The sequence below is a fragment of the Paralichthys olivaceus genome, chromosome 7 (assembly GCF_024713975.1).
Source record: "Paralichthys olivaceus isolate ysfri-2021 chromosome 7, ASM2471397v2, whole genome shotgun sequence".
Classification (NCBI taxonomy): domain Eukaryota; kingdom Metazoa; phylum Chordata; class Actinopteri; order Pleuronectiformes; family Paralichthyidae; genus Paralichthys; species Paralichthys olivaceus.
This window is the reverse complement of record NC_091099.1, coordinates 24,698,241-24,710,738: the sequence shown is the minus strand read 5'-3', so window position 1 is coordinate 24,710,738 and position 12,498 is coordinate 24,698,241. Positions and strand designations below refer to the sequence as shown.

The 12,498-nt window shown below is 40.7% G+C and overlaps 1 protein-coding gene across 2 annotated transcripts; it reads left to right on the top strand.

Annotated features, from left to right (window-relative positions):
- Positions 1-2,182: 2,182 nt before the first annotated feature.
- On the top strand, positions 2,183-12,443 carry rlig1 (RNA 5'-phosphate and 3'-OH ligase 1). Of its 2 annotated transcripts, none has more exons than XM_020078886.2 (7): positions 2,183-2,412; positions 6,172-6,289; positions 6,440-6,535; positions 6,619-6,735; positions 9,118-9,315; positions 11,052-11,221; positions 11,554-12,443. In XM_020078886.2, the coding sequence occupies exons 1-7, from the start codon at positions 2,323-2,325 to the stop codon at positions 11,737-11,739; spliced, it is 975 nt and encodes a 324-aa protein (XP_019934445.2). In that variant the 5' UTR covers positions 2,183-2,322; the 3' UTR covers positions 11,740-12,443. The 2 variants fall into 2 exon arrangements, with proteins under 2 accessions (XP_019934445.2, XP_019934446.2); XM_020078887.2 differs by having other exon boundaries at positions 2,185-2,412; positions 6,175-6,289.
- The last annotated feature ends 55 nt before the right edge of the window (positions 12,444-12,498 follow it).

Below are 12,498 nucleotides of genomic sequence, written 5' to 3'. Positions count from 1 at the left end.
AATTGCACACACCCATACATATCAGTCCCCTGATTTACCTTCATGGCAATTCTCTTAAGCAGTATAACTATTCCCTCTTAGCTATGAGCTTCTTGTCCCTCTCCAGTTTGGAAAGACCATGTTCTGGGTTATAGTTCTCTCTCCTCTGTATTTGTTTGTATTATCCTCATGCATATTCCCCACTTGCATTTGTGCCATGCAGAAGTTTCTCTGTGTTAACAGGTATTGAGCATGTTTTACTCTATATATTATACTATTTAACTATACAGAGGTATGTGTATATACATACATACATATATATACATATATATATATATATATATATATAAGTAAACATTCACATTAGTATAAAAAAGGATAAAAATGCTTTGCACCTCAAAGTGTGTAGGAGAGGGACGCGTGGATCAGATACTTTGAAAAGAACTCTCTCACATTGTCCAACCTATAATCAGCGATTTATTATGCTGCGACATTTTGGTACAAGAGCTACATCAGGCACAAAGTTTTGTGATGATGAGAAACTGAAAATGGGGGGAGTGACCACAGGTCAGCCATCACATTCCTAAAAAATGTACAGGTTTCATTTGCAAGTACAAAATTACCAGTAATAAATGACATTAAACAAGTAATTATATGTTGGAACAGGTATATGAATTATATGAAATTATTTAATTGGTATATGATACACAGATGAAATTACAAGTACGGACAAATGAATGAAAAACCAGAATAAATGAATGGAGACACAGGATGACACTGCCTCCAGCCATTGGACACGAGGGCGTACTGAATGTTTTGAAGAATATATGAAAGTGATATGACTCATATGCTGTGGCCTTCACAGTCACCACATCCTAATCCATTTGAAGAACTGTGAGATTTCAGACCGGGGTGTTAGACAGTGCCCTAAACCACCATCAGCAGCACACTGAGGGAATATGTATTAGAAGAACAGTGTTTCGTCTCCTAAGTGGAGTTCAGAATGTTTTAGAATCAATGCCAGGTGCAGTCTGGCAGTGTGTGTTGAATAAACACCTTACATACAGTCGTAATGTAGGCTTTTATTTCATTTGTCCCCTTTGATCCAGACGTATCATGGAAAATTGAAGTGTCCAGCGCACGCACACTTAGAATGGATTTATTAGTGATGTATGGTATCTTGACTTTTACAGTGAACAATATTTTTGTAGGATCTGTGGTTATTAATGGGGTGAAAAAGTCATATATTATATTAATACTTCAACCAAAGCAGGTTATGTTTTGACCTCTTTCCATTGGTCTGCTGGTTGGCTTATAAACAGGATTATTCAAACAGCTATTGGACAGATTACCCTGAAACTTGGTGGAAGGATGTGGTATGTATGGGTCAGGGAAGAACCCATTCCATTTGGGTGTGGAATGGAATTTTTGAGATGGAGGATCTTTCAACATATTCATGGATTTTTCCGACAATAATTAATGGATCTTGGTTACTAAAAAGTCATGATCATTAAACTGATCGTGTGTGTGTGCAAGATCCAAATAAAATCTGGATGTAGTTCATTTAAATGTGGAGGAGTGTTATTATTATTACTATGTTGAAATGTGGAAAAACATCAGTCATAATGGTAACATTTTTCATGCATTAAAGGTACAGTGTGTAGAATTTAGTGATATCTAATGTTGAAGTGTCATGTTGCAGCTGAATAACCCTCACCTCACCCTCCTTTTTCCAAACAAGAAAGAGAACCTGTGGTAGATTCCAGTTTGGGCTACTATAAAAAACATGGCGGCCTCCGCAAAAAGAACCCGCTCCTCGTGTAAATATAAAGTATTTAAATATAAAGGTAAAGAAAACAACAATTCATACAATTTAGATGATCTCACAGGAGTGACAACATCACTAGGATTATTTTATATTGTATGTTTTATCATACATTGTCTGCCAATAGATCCCTTTGGGCTAAATCTTACACATTGCACCTTTAAAACATATCAGGGGATGTTTCTCAATATGTTTGAAACTAAACACATATTTAACAGATAATCAAACAATCAAATATTTGATTCATATCTTATATATATATGTGAGTATTTTGTGTTAATATATAAAATCTTCGATTCAGACTGAGTGGTGAAAATGATCCCACCGCGCGGTGGCGTTCACGAGTCCGTTTCACTTTCGGCAAGCCGACATTGAATAAAGAAGAAGAAACGCACCACGTGACCAGATATGGTCCATGATGCTGGAGCGTCGTTAGAATCTGATGTTTTGTCATCGAATCACTATAAGACACACACACACACACACGCACACACACACTCTCTCTCTCTCTCAGAAAGATGCGGCGCCTGGGCTCCGTGCAGCAGAAGATACCGTGTGTGTTTGTGACGGAGGTGAAGGAAGAACAGTCCAGAAAACGTGAGGAGCAGGTGAGTTCAGCTGGTCTCTCCTGCACACACGCCACAGCTTCCCTCACTCCGCCATGATAACAGGAAGTCAGGGGGCCGATGCGTCCTTCAGAGACTGCGGCTGAGCCGCGGTGAGGTGTGTCGAGATGAACCTGGTCTGTCTGTGCTGATCCACCGACCTGATCCAGTGTTCCAGTTCAACTGGGGATCACGGCATCTGGTGCTTTGTTGTCTTATTCCAGATGTTGCTGGTCGGTTGCAGACTTAATATATGTCTGTCCGTGTCAACATCACATTAAACACAATATGAATTTATATTGTATTATATTGATTATATAGTACACAGACAGCAGCTGTATCACACCAGATGTGGTTTGAGGAAACGCCCATGTTACCTGGTGATAGTCCGAACACAGAATCAACTCTGCATACTTCAAGAACAGGCTTCACACACTGATGACCATCGTTCATGGGAGACACGTGGAGTTATGAAGACAACACACACGTGACCAGCTCCATGTAAAGTTGGTGGAAGCTCGTGCTTTTTTTTTTTTCGATGTGTTTATCTTCCTGTATGACAGACAGGCGTCTGAGTGACGTCATCCGGGACACGTGTGCACACAGGGGGCAGAAATCAGCCAAAATGGGCTCAGACAGAACTAATGAGGAGATCAGCAAGGGAAGATGTTCTTATGTCTAAAACTGTGTGAATCCAGAAATGAATGAGAGTGAAAATGTTTTTATTATCTCAAGAAGTAAAATTCTCCATAAGACCACAGAACAGAATAAGGCATTTGCCCAAACGACCTGTTTAGAGCTGTGGCTCTGTGGCTCCTGTGTCTCTGTGGCTCCTGTGTCTCTGTGGCTCCTGTGTCTCTGTGGCTCCTGTGGCTCTGTGGCTCCTGTGGCTCCTGTGTCTCTGTGGGTAGTTTTACTGCAGGAGCAGGCTGCATTTTTAAAGTCAGACGTCTCCACTGTTCTGCTGTGTTAAAGACTGATTGAGGAATACTCTGTTTGGCATTAGAGCTGTGTGGTGTGATGACAAAGCAGTATGAACTTATATTTTGCTACATCCTTTATTTCGTCACAAATCACCGAAGACAAAGCTTTGCGTTCCTCCACATGGCACAGACGCAGGTGGGGAACATGCATGAGGACAGCACAAACAAATATGGAGGAGAGAGAACTATAACTGAGAACATGGTCTTTCCAAACTGGAGAGGGACAAGAAGCTCATAGCTAAGAGGGACTAGTTATACTGCTTAAAAGAATTGCAAATAAAGAGAGACGATCATGGAGGTAAATCTCCCAGACACAAACCCTGCCATCTTAACCTGAAGCCAGGCTGTGCAGTTAGTAATCACAGGATCGAGCCGAGGTGTTGAGGTAACGCTGATACATGCGCTTGGTCAAACGTGATGTATCACCCAGTTGTCATGGCGTCAAATAACTATTAAAACCAAAGTTGCCAGAGAACACTTGACACTTGAACAATCATCAGTGTGATAACAACTACATAAAATGACAGAAATCATCTTTGAGAAAAATGTGACTTATACATTTTACTTTTTATATTGGTCCACATAGAGATAATAATATATTAAGTATAATGGGTTTTGATCTGAACTTGGACTGATGTGGCCTGTTAAAACAGTAAAGTAGTGAAATGTCCCTTTGTTGCATTTTCATGAATAGAATTTAGATTTTACAAATCTGAAACTGTTTTAAAGAGTATTTTGCCTTTCAGGGATAAGCTGGTCCAGATATGACATGCTTCAGTGTAGTGGTTTTTGATCTGGACCTGGTCTGATGGGGTCTCAGTATGAAAAAGCTGTTAAATGTTTTGCATTTACACAAATATGCAATAATCTGAAATAGTTTTAAAGATGCTGAAGCCTCTCGTGGGTAATCTGCTCCAGATTTGACAAGTCTACGTCAAGTGTTTTTTGATCTAGGCCTGGTTCAATGTGGTGTAGATGTGAAAAAGAAGTAATGTCTCTTGTTTGCATTTTCAAAAACAAAATAAAATACTCATAAACCTGAAACTGTTTAAATCATCTTTTAAAGTCTTTCAGGGATAATTGCATCCAGATTTCACAAGTCAAAGTGTAGTGGTTTATTAGGGGCATTTTTGCCTTTATTAATGCGACACTGTAAAGCCGTCTTCAGACATATGCCTTTCACACATGCACAACCCAGCCTGAGGTTCTCTCTTCACATTCTGCTTAGACTTTGTGTCCGACTCCATGCAAATGTATGTATGTTTGTGGGAAGCTATGTAACCACTGGCAGTGTATCTGTTTGTTTCTGTTAAGTGATCTAGTGATTCTAATGTGATGATTAATGCAGAAGAAAAACATTCTCTTTGTTTATTTCTCTCCAAAGAGGTTGTGATGAATTTCATCTCCTGTGTATTTACACATGGTCACTTTACACTAGGGTTTATGTTATTATTATTATTATTATATGGTTTACACACTCGTTCAAAAACACGAGGAATTCCAAAACATCCGTTTCAACAGCAAAAGCTGCGAGAAGTAAAACTTGTCCGACTTGACATCTGTGTTGTTTCACTCCACCCCTGTAGCCGCCGGTGTTCCAGTTTAACTGGGGATCGTGGCTTCTGGTGATTTGTTGTCTTTATTCCAGATGTTGCAGGTCGGTTGCAGACTTAATATATTTCTGATGAACTGCTCTTTTGGTTTTGTAAGTGAGAACAGGTGTTTCTTAGAAGCTGAAACTTTGTTTCGCAGTTGTCTGTCCAACGTATTATGTCTATATACACTCATTGTCCACTTTATTAGGTACACCTTGCTAGTACCGGGATGGACCCCCTTTTGCCTTCAGAACTGCCTTAATTCTTTGTAGCATAGATTCAACAAGGTGTTGGAAACATTCCTTAGAGATTTTGGTCCATGTTGACATGATAGCATCACGCAGTTGCTGCAGATTTGTCGGCTGCACATCCATGATGCAAATCTCCCGTTCCACCACATCCCAAAGGTCATCTATCAGATTGAGACCAGTTTGAGATGATGTGCACTTTGTGACATGGTGCATTATCCTGCTGGAAGTAGCCATCAGAGGATGGGTACACTGTGGTCATAAAGAGATGGACATGGTCAGCAACAGTACTCAGGTAGGCTCGTGGCGTTAAAACGATGCTCAGTTGGTACTTTCTCCAATCTTCTATTGTCCACTTTGGTGAGCTGTTCAAGTTGTAGCCTCAGTTTCCTGTTAGCTGACAGGAGTGGCACCCGGTGTGGTCTTCTGCTGCTGTACCCCATCTGCTTCAAGGTTCGACGTGATGTGCGTTCAGAGATGGTATTCTGCATACCTTGATTGTAACAAGTGGTTAATTGAGTTACTGCTGCCTTTCTATCATCTGGAACCACTCTGCCCATTCTCCTCTGACATCCACAAGGCATTTTCGTCCACCCAACTGCCGCTCACTGGATATTTTCTCTTATTCGGACTGTTCTCCGTAAACCCTAGAGATGGTTGTGCGTGAAAATCCCATTAGATAAGTTTTTGAAATACTCAGACAAGCCCCTCTGGCACCAACAACCATGCCACGTTCAAAGTCACTTAAATCCCCTTTCTACCCCATTCTGATGCTCGGTTTGAACTTCAGCAAGTCGTCTTCATCATGTCTAGATGCCTAAATGCATTGAGTTGCTGCCATGTGATTGGCTGATTTAGCTATTTGTGTTAACAAGCAATTGAACAGGTGTAATAAAGTGGCCGGTGAGTGCATAATGTCTGTCTCTCTGTCTGCAGCAGTTTCAGGTTGTTGCTACTGAACATGTGAACCCTGTCGCTCTGGAGGCTGATGTTGATTGTGCACTTGCCACAGAAAAACTGGATGGTACCTGCTGTTACGTTACACTTTACAAAGGTAAGTGTTAGTGTTTTCAATGAGATTGAATACTCGTTGATATTCACAGTAAGAGTTATACCTGTCCTAGCGTCCATAGTGATGTCATTGTTCTTCAAAACCTCTTTTGGAGTCTGATGGGATGAACTAAATGTTTTTTTGTTTCTGTAGGCCAGCCTCACCTCTGGGCTCGACTGGACAGGAAACCCAACAAACAAGCAGAGAAGAGATTCAAGAAGCACCAGCGCTCTCACAGGAGCTCCAAAGGTTTCTGGGCGACATGTTTTCTTAAGCACATTACATTTCCCCATTTCTGCAGGGGGGGTTAGACCGGTTGTGTCTCTTTTCAGGTTTCACATGGAACGTAGAGGAAGATTTTAAGACGGTGCCAGAGACGTGGATCCCAGCTCACCGGGTCAAACATCACAACGGCCTTCCATTGCCTGATGACCTCGGACACATTCCAGGTTATTTAAACATTTACGTGTTCTGTTTGTTACCTATTAGGATCGATCGAAACATAGTAGTAGTGCAAGGTAGCAGAGCTTTACAATAAAATGTACAGGGCACAGAAAGTGGATGTCTTGTCTGTTTGTATGTGTCATATGTCATATCAGCTTCACACTTGACATGTGTGTTGTTAAGGGAACAAGGAAATGCAATATTTATTGTGGTGGGATCTAGGCACGTGTTTAATATTAATGAACTTTGACTAAATAGGCGACAAGCGGCTGCTGGGACTACTCAATGTCATGATCATGCCAACAGCATGTTCACAACTTCAGCTGATTCTGCAGTTCAGGGCTCTACCCACTGATCTGAGCTCAGTGTGCAGCAGCGGCTCAACTACTGCCAGTCAATTTTACAGTGTCTGAAAGAACAGGCCAATTAATCAGCCAATTTCAAACAAGGAGATTTACATCAGGCACTGTCCAAAATGTTAAGCTGTTACCTCTACTGGTCATTCCTGCTGACTGAGAGACCAGATTCATACTAAAAGTGCACATGCACATAAAAGCCGGAAATGGCGTACGCAAAAGAAAATTCAGATTTATAAAACCTGTGTGCTCGAACCCTTGTTTCTTCCTCATCCTTACATCACGCAGCATTACACACGAGTGTCACTGCAGTATTTATATATTTAGACTTCACACATCACTGTGTAAAGAGTTGTTCTGAGTGATCTTCAGTGCGCTCTGTGCGCCTGATGGCACATTCACTCACTGCAGTGATTTTACACACACACACTCATCCTTAATGATACACGCACAGTGTTAGAAGATATTATTAAAACCTTTTATGGAACAGTTATGTCGCGCGAGCACAAATAACACTGTTAGTTTTAATGTAAATGATGAAGTGGATCAATAATCTGCTTCAGTTCACCTCCTCACGGCGGCATTGCCACTTTCCCGTCTCCAAAATGTTCATATGCATGGCTCAAAGTTTGCGTGGAAATGCGCACATTTTCCCGTCAAGTTTGTTTTTATAAATCCCAACGTTTGCGTGAGAATTGGCGTACGCACGTTTCAGGTTCCGTTTCGTGAGAACGCAACGGTTATAAATGAGATCCCAGTACTTAAAGGTACAGTGTGTAGAATTTTGTGATATCGAGTGTTGCAATTTTTTGTTGCAGCTGAACACCCCTCACCTCACCCTCTCCTTCCAAACATGACAGAGAACCTGTGGTAGCTTTAATTGTCATAAAAACTCAAAAGGTGTTTAGTTTGTTCAGTCTGGACTAATGTAAAAAACATGGTGGCCTCTGTAGAGAGGACCCCCTCAGTGTAAATATAAAGTATTTAAATATAAAGGAGCTTTTCTGGGGTAAAGAAAACTACAATTCATACAATTTAGATGAAACAAACTAGTGAAAACATCACGAGGATTATTCTAAATAAAATGTCTGACAATAGTTCCCTTTCACCTAAATCTTACACACTGGACCTTTTAATACTTAGGAGCAGACCCAGATAGACCCCTAGTGGTGCTCAAGCCTGCCCTTTTGCCCTGGATGACAAAAGTGCCCTTTCTGCTGTACCCCAACTTAAAAAATAAAAATGACCCTCTCTGTCATCAATTCCCCCCAAAAGTGTTTTGATATCTGAAGGGCATTTATTTGAGTTCTTGAGAATTCTGCCTCGCCCTGATCTGGCTGAAAACACTTGCCTTTTCATACAAAGAGAATCCATGCATACCGCATAGCCTACATGTCTTGTGATAATGAAATCTGTGATTTGAAAGCCTTGTCCAGCTGTTTAGCTGACGTTTGTCATGTTTAATGAAGAGAGAGGGGGAGAGAGATACAGACAGACAGAATTTAAAGACTGTTTTACAAATTAGGAGTGTCTGTGGGGAAGAAAGACTCTCTGACCTTCTCCTGCTTGCCATTGAGCAAATAAACCAGAGTGAGATCATACAAATCTTCAGAGAGATGGCACCAAGGAGGATGCTCCTGTGAAGTAGCTGAACGATCCTGCTCCCTTCACCTCCTTTTTAAATATTTGTATTTTATAGAATATATTGGATGCTTTATTTTTATTTCATTTATTCAGAGTTTTGATTAGTTTTAAGTTAGTATTTGTATTTGATTAGACTGTTGATTGTGCTAACAAAAATAAATATATAAGTTAAATATATCCAACAAATTTTATGAATCAGTTCGGCGATGGGTGCCCTTTTTTTTGGCTTGAGCACCTGCCCCCAAAAATGTCTGTGCACGTGCCCTGTATTATTGCCCTGTACTTTATTTCTAAGAAACAATTTTACTGAGCATCTGCATTCATACCAGCCTGATACAATTTCTCACATGGAAATGATCATCAACATTGGTTCTTGTGAACGTTCAGGCTGGGTTCCAGTGGTGAAGGACAACAAGCAGTACTGTTGGCACTCGTCTGTGCTGGATTATGAAGTCGGGGTGGCTCTTGTTCTCGGGCTCAAGGCTGACGATGAAGACATGTTAGAAATTGCAGCGGTTCCGCTGGCTGACCTCATGGAACAAACCCTGGAACTCATTGGAACCAACGTGAATGGGAACCCTTACGGTAATGTGATATATCCTTTAACAGGAATCTATGTCATTGTTCAGAATTCTTGTTTTTTCAAAACAGGCTGTTCTTTTTAATGTCAAATATTTTAGCTTGCTTTAATACTTCCAGTCACATACTATGACACATTTATTTATTCACATCCTCATGAAATGAAAAACACATTTTTCATGACTTTTAATCCTGCAACTGTTTTATAATTGTGACACATAAGTCACAGTTGTGTCAAAGAAACACTCATTATTTTACATCTATGTCTAATTTTCTCTTCCTGTGTGATGATGACTCATCCTGCACTCAGGGACGTTCTTTCATGATGCTTTTTTCATCTCCCTCCCTGTGACGATGAACTCTGCCAGTTACCAACCAGCGCAGAGGGACTGTACTATGTGATTTCATCTGTTATATTCACTGGCGTGGGTCGTGGCAGAAGTCCCTGACAATGGAGAGCAGGCTGTTGCCATGACTTTGCCCGTTGACCTATGAGTTACAGTCAACTCTGCCGCTCGGCTGTGACGCACGTCCAGTGCTGTTGGCTACCGCAAATGCCAATCAATATCTGCAACAGTTCTCGCAATAGCTTTGTGTTTTTACCAGGCACATAAAAATGCACATTTAAATGGGACTGTGAATTCTGCTAAAGGTGTTAAAATACTGACACTTGTATAATAACACAGAGCCTTTTCAGATTTGGTGTTATAATCCGCTCTGAGTGATCTGATCACATGTGGACAGCTCTACATCTGAGATCTGATCATTCAGTCCTCAGTCAGAGGTGGTCTGTGATGTATGTGCTGTAAACAAATGTGCGTCCCGGGTCACATGTGAAGGACCGCTTACTCATGTGACTGCTACAGTTTCACAATCACGTTCAATTGTATCAACATAATAATATCAACACTTACATCCAATTTCTTTTTTTTCCCTCAAAATCTTGTTAATTTGTAAATCATTCAGCACCTCCTGGCTTTGCTCTCTCTTTCTATTTTTATCTCTCGCACCCATCTACTCTATATAGTCAATCTGGCTTAAAGGTTCAGTGTGGAGAATTTAGTGACATCTAGTGGTAAAGTTGCATGTTGCAGGTGAACACCCCTCACCTCCCCTTCCAAACATGAGAGAGGTAGCTGTGGAAACCTTCAGTTGTCATAAAAACTCAAAAGGTGTTTAGTTAGTCCAGTTTGGGCTACTGTAAAAAACATGGTGGCCTCCATAGAGATGACCCCTCCTGATGTAAAAATAAATTATCTAAATATAAAGTGTCCATTAAAGAGTAAAGAAAACAACAATTCAATCAATTTAGATGAAACACACTAGTGAAAATATCACTAGTGCTGTGAACGGGTGAATGGCAAAAACAACTGAATAAATACAGACTGTTTACTGTTTGGTCTCTGCAACCACAAATTATGTATGTGACACATTCAGCGTTAACACTTGTGAACTGATGAACATGTGTAATAAATGTATCAAAATATTTACAGTGAAATATGTTCACAAAGTGGACTTAGTGTATTTGATAAAACTAGAGTCTGACTTTTACCTGTGATAAGGTGGAACAGTGTTTCAATCAGATCTAAAGTTTTCCAAAATCAATTTAAGGGAAAACATTAAAAGTGGTTAAAAATAAATATATATGAATGTTTACTCAATGAAATAATGTCAAATGTTAAAGTTAGGTGTGAGAGTATTTGTGTGTGGTAAACTGAAGTTGAGTTTTTCTATCTGGACAGGACTGGGGAGTAAGAAGCAGCCCGTCCACTTCCTGGTGTCCCACGGGAGTATTAAAATCAGAACGCCTCCACCGGTCGACTTCCAGCAGCTGTGCTCCTGGTTCCAGGAGTGTCCAGAGAGCCGAGTCGAGGGCATCGTCTGGCACTGCAGCGACGGCACGCTCGTTAAGGTGGAATGAGGCTCAGGAATTTCATAGTTGCTGTGAATAGTTTGGAGGGGACTTACTTTAGTGATGATGCATATGTGGAATTCTGAATGCAGTTTATTATTTAGACTCACCAAACATGAATGGACACATTAAATGTACTTAACTGGTTCTATTAGCTTTCAAGGATGAGGAAGATTATGCCTTCGCTGAAAGATGAGTGTGAAAAATAAGAATTAGATAAATAGATGAAATAAGAAATGATAAATGAAGTGTGCATATGTTGTCATTTGAAGGCAGACTGTGCACTAAAATGTTGGCGTGCAGGTGTTGAGCTGTTCTTTGGTTGTTGGTAGGTTCATCGTCATCACCTGGGACTGAGGTGGCCCGACGGGGAGACCTGCTTTGGGAACAGGTCGGTGGTGATTCACGTGGAAGGGACGGTGGAGGAGTACAACAACAGCAAGGACTTGTTCGCGTCTTTCTCTGCCCTGAACGGACGCAGCTTCAGCCGACTTCAGGACGTCCACTTTGACCCATAAACCCCCACACTGAGAAGATGAAATATTCCCTCTCCTAAAGCTGCTGCTGCTATGATCCTGTTAGGATTTACTACCTTGCTGATCGCTGCCTGATAGTTTTTACTGTCGGTGGCGATGAGTAATTTAACATTCAACAATTTCGGGTTATTTTCATGTGAGACCAGTGAAGTAGTAGCTGAAAAACGTTTTTTGTGTGTGTCAGGGCCCGGTCACACATCTGCAAATATTTCAAAGGCGAACCTTCACCTTCTGTTCAATCCGTGCGAGCGAGGAGGTGAATAAAAGATTTGCTTCCTGTATCGAGGCAACAGCTACATTGCTTTGAGTAGAGTTCAATATGGGTGAACTTTGACCCCGATATTCTCTTCACATTTGCACATGTGTGACCGGGGCCTCAATCACAATTAGCTGAAAGTCTTAATCTGCGGTTTTCAGTGAGGCTCAAACCTTCAGCGCCAAAGAGGAACAGTTGCTCTTTGTGGATCACTATGTTTGAGCATTTCTGCACAGCGCTGCAAATATGAAACGCACCTTTTCTTCAATCATCAACATTCAAAAAGCTTGGAACGTTTTTCACATGTCTAAGCATTTTAGTGTTTACTGTGATAATGTGAATATGCTTCCAGTGTAAAAAAAAAAAAAAGACTGACTAACTGGACGTTTTTAGCATGAAGCTTATAAATGTTCCATCTACATACAGTAAATACTCTGTCACAGCTATTTCTTTGCTAAGTGAATATCAACTGAGTATGTAAAGAA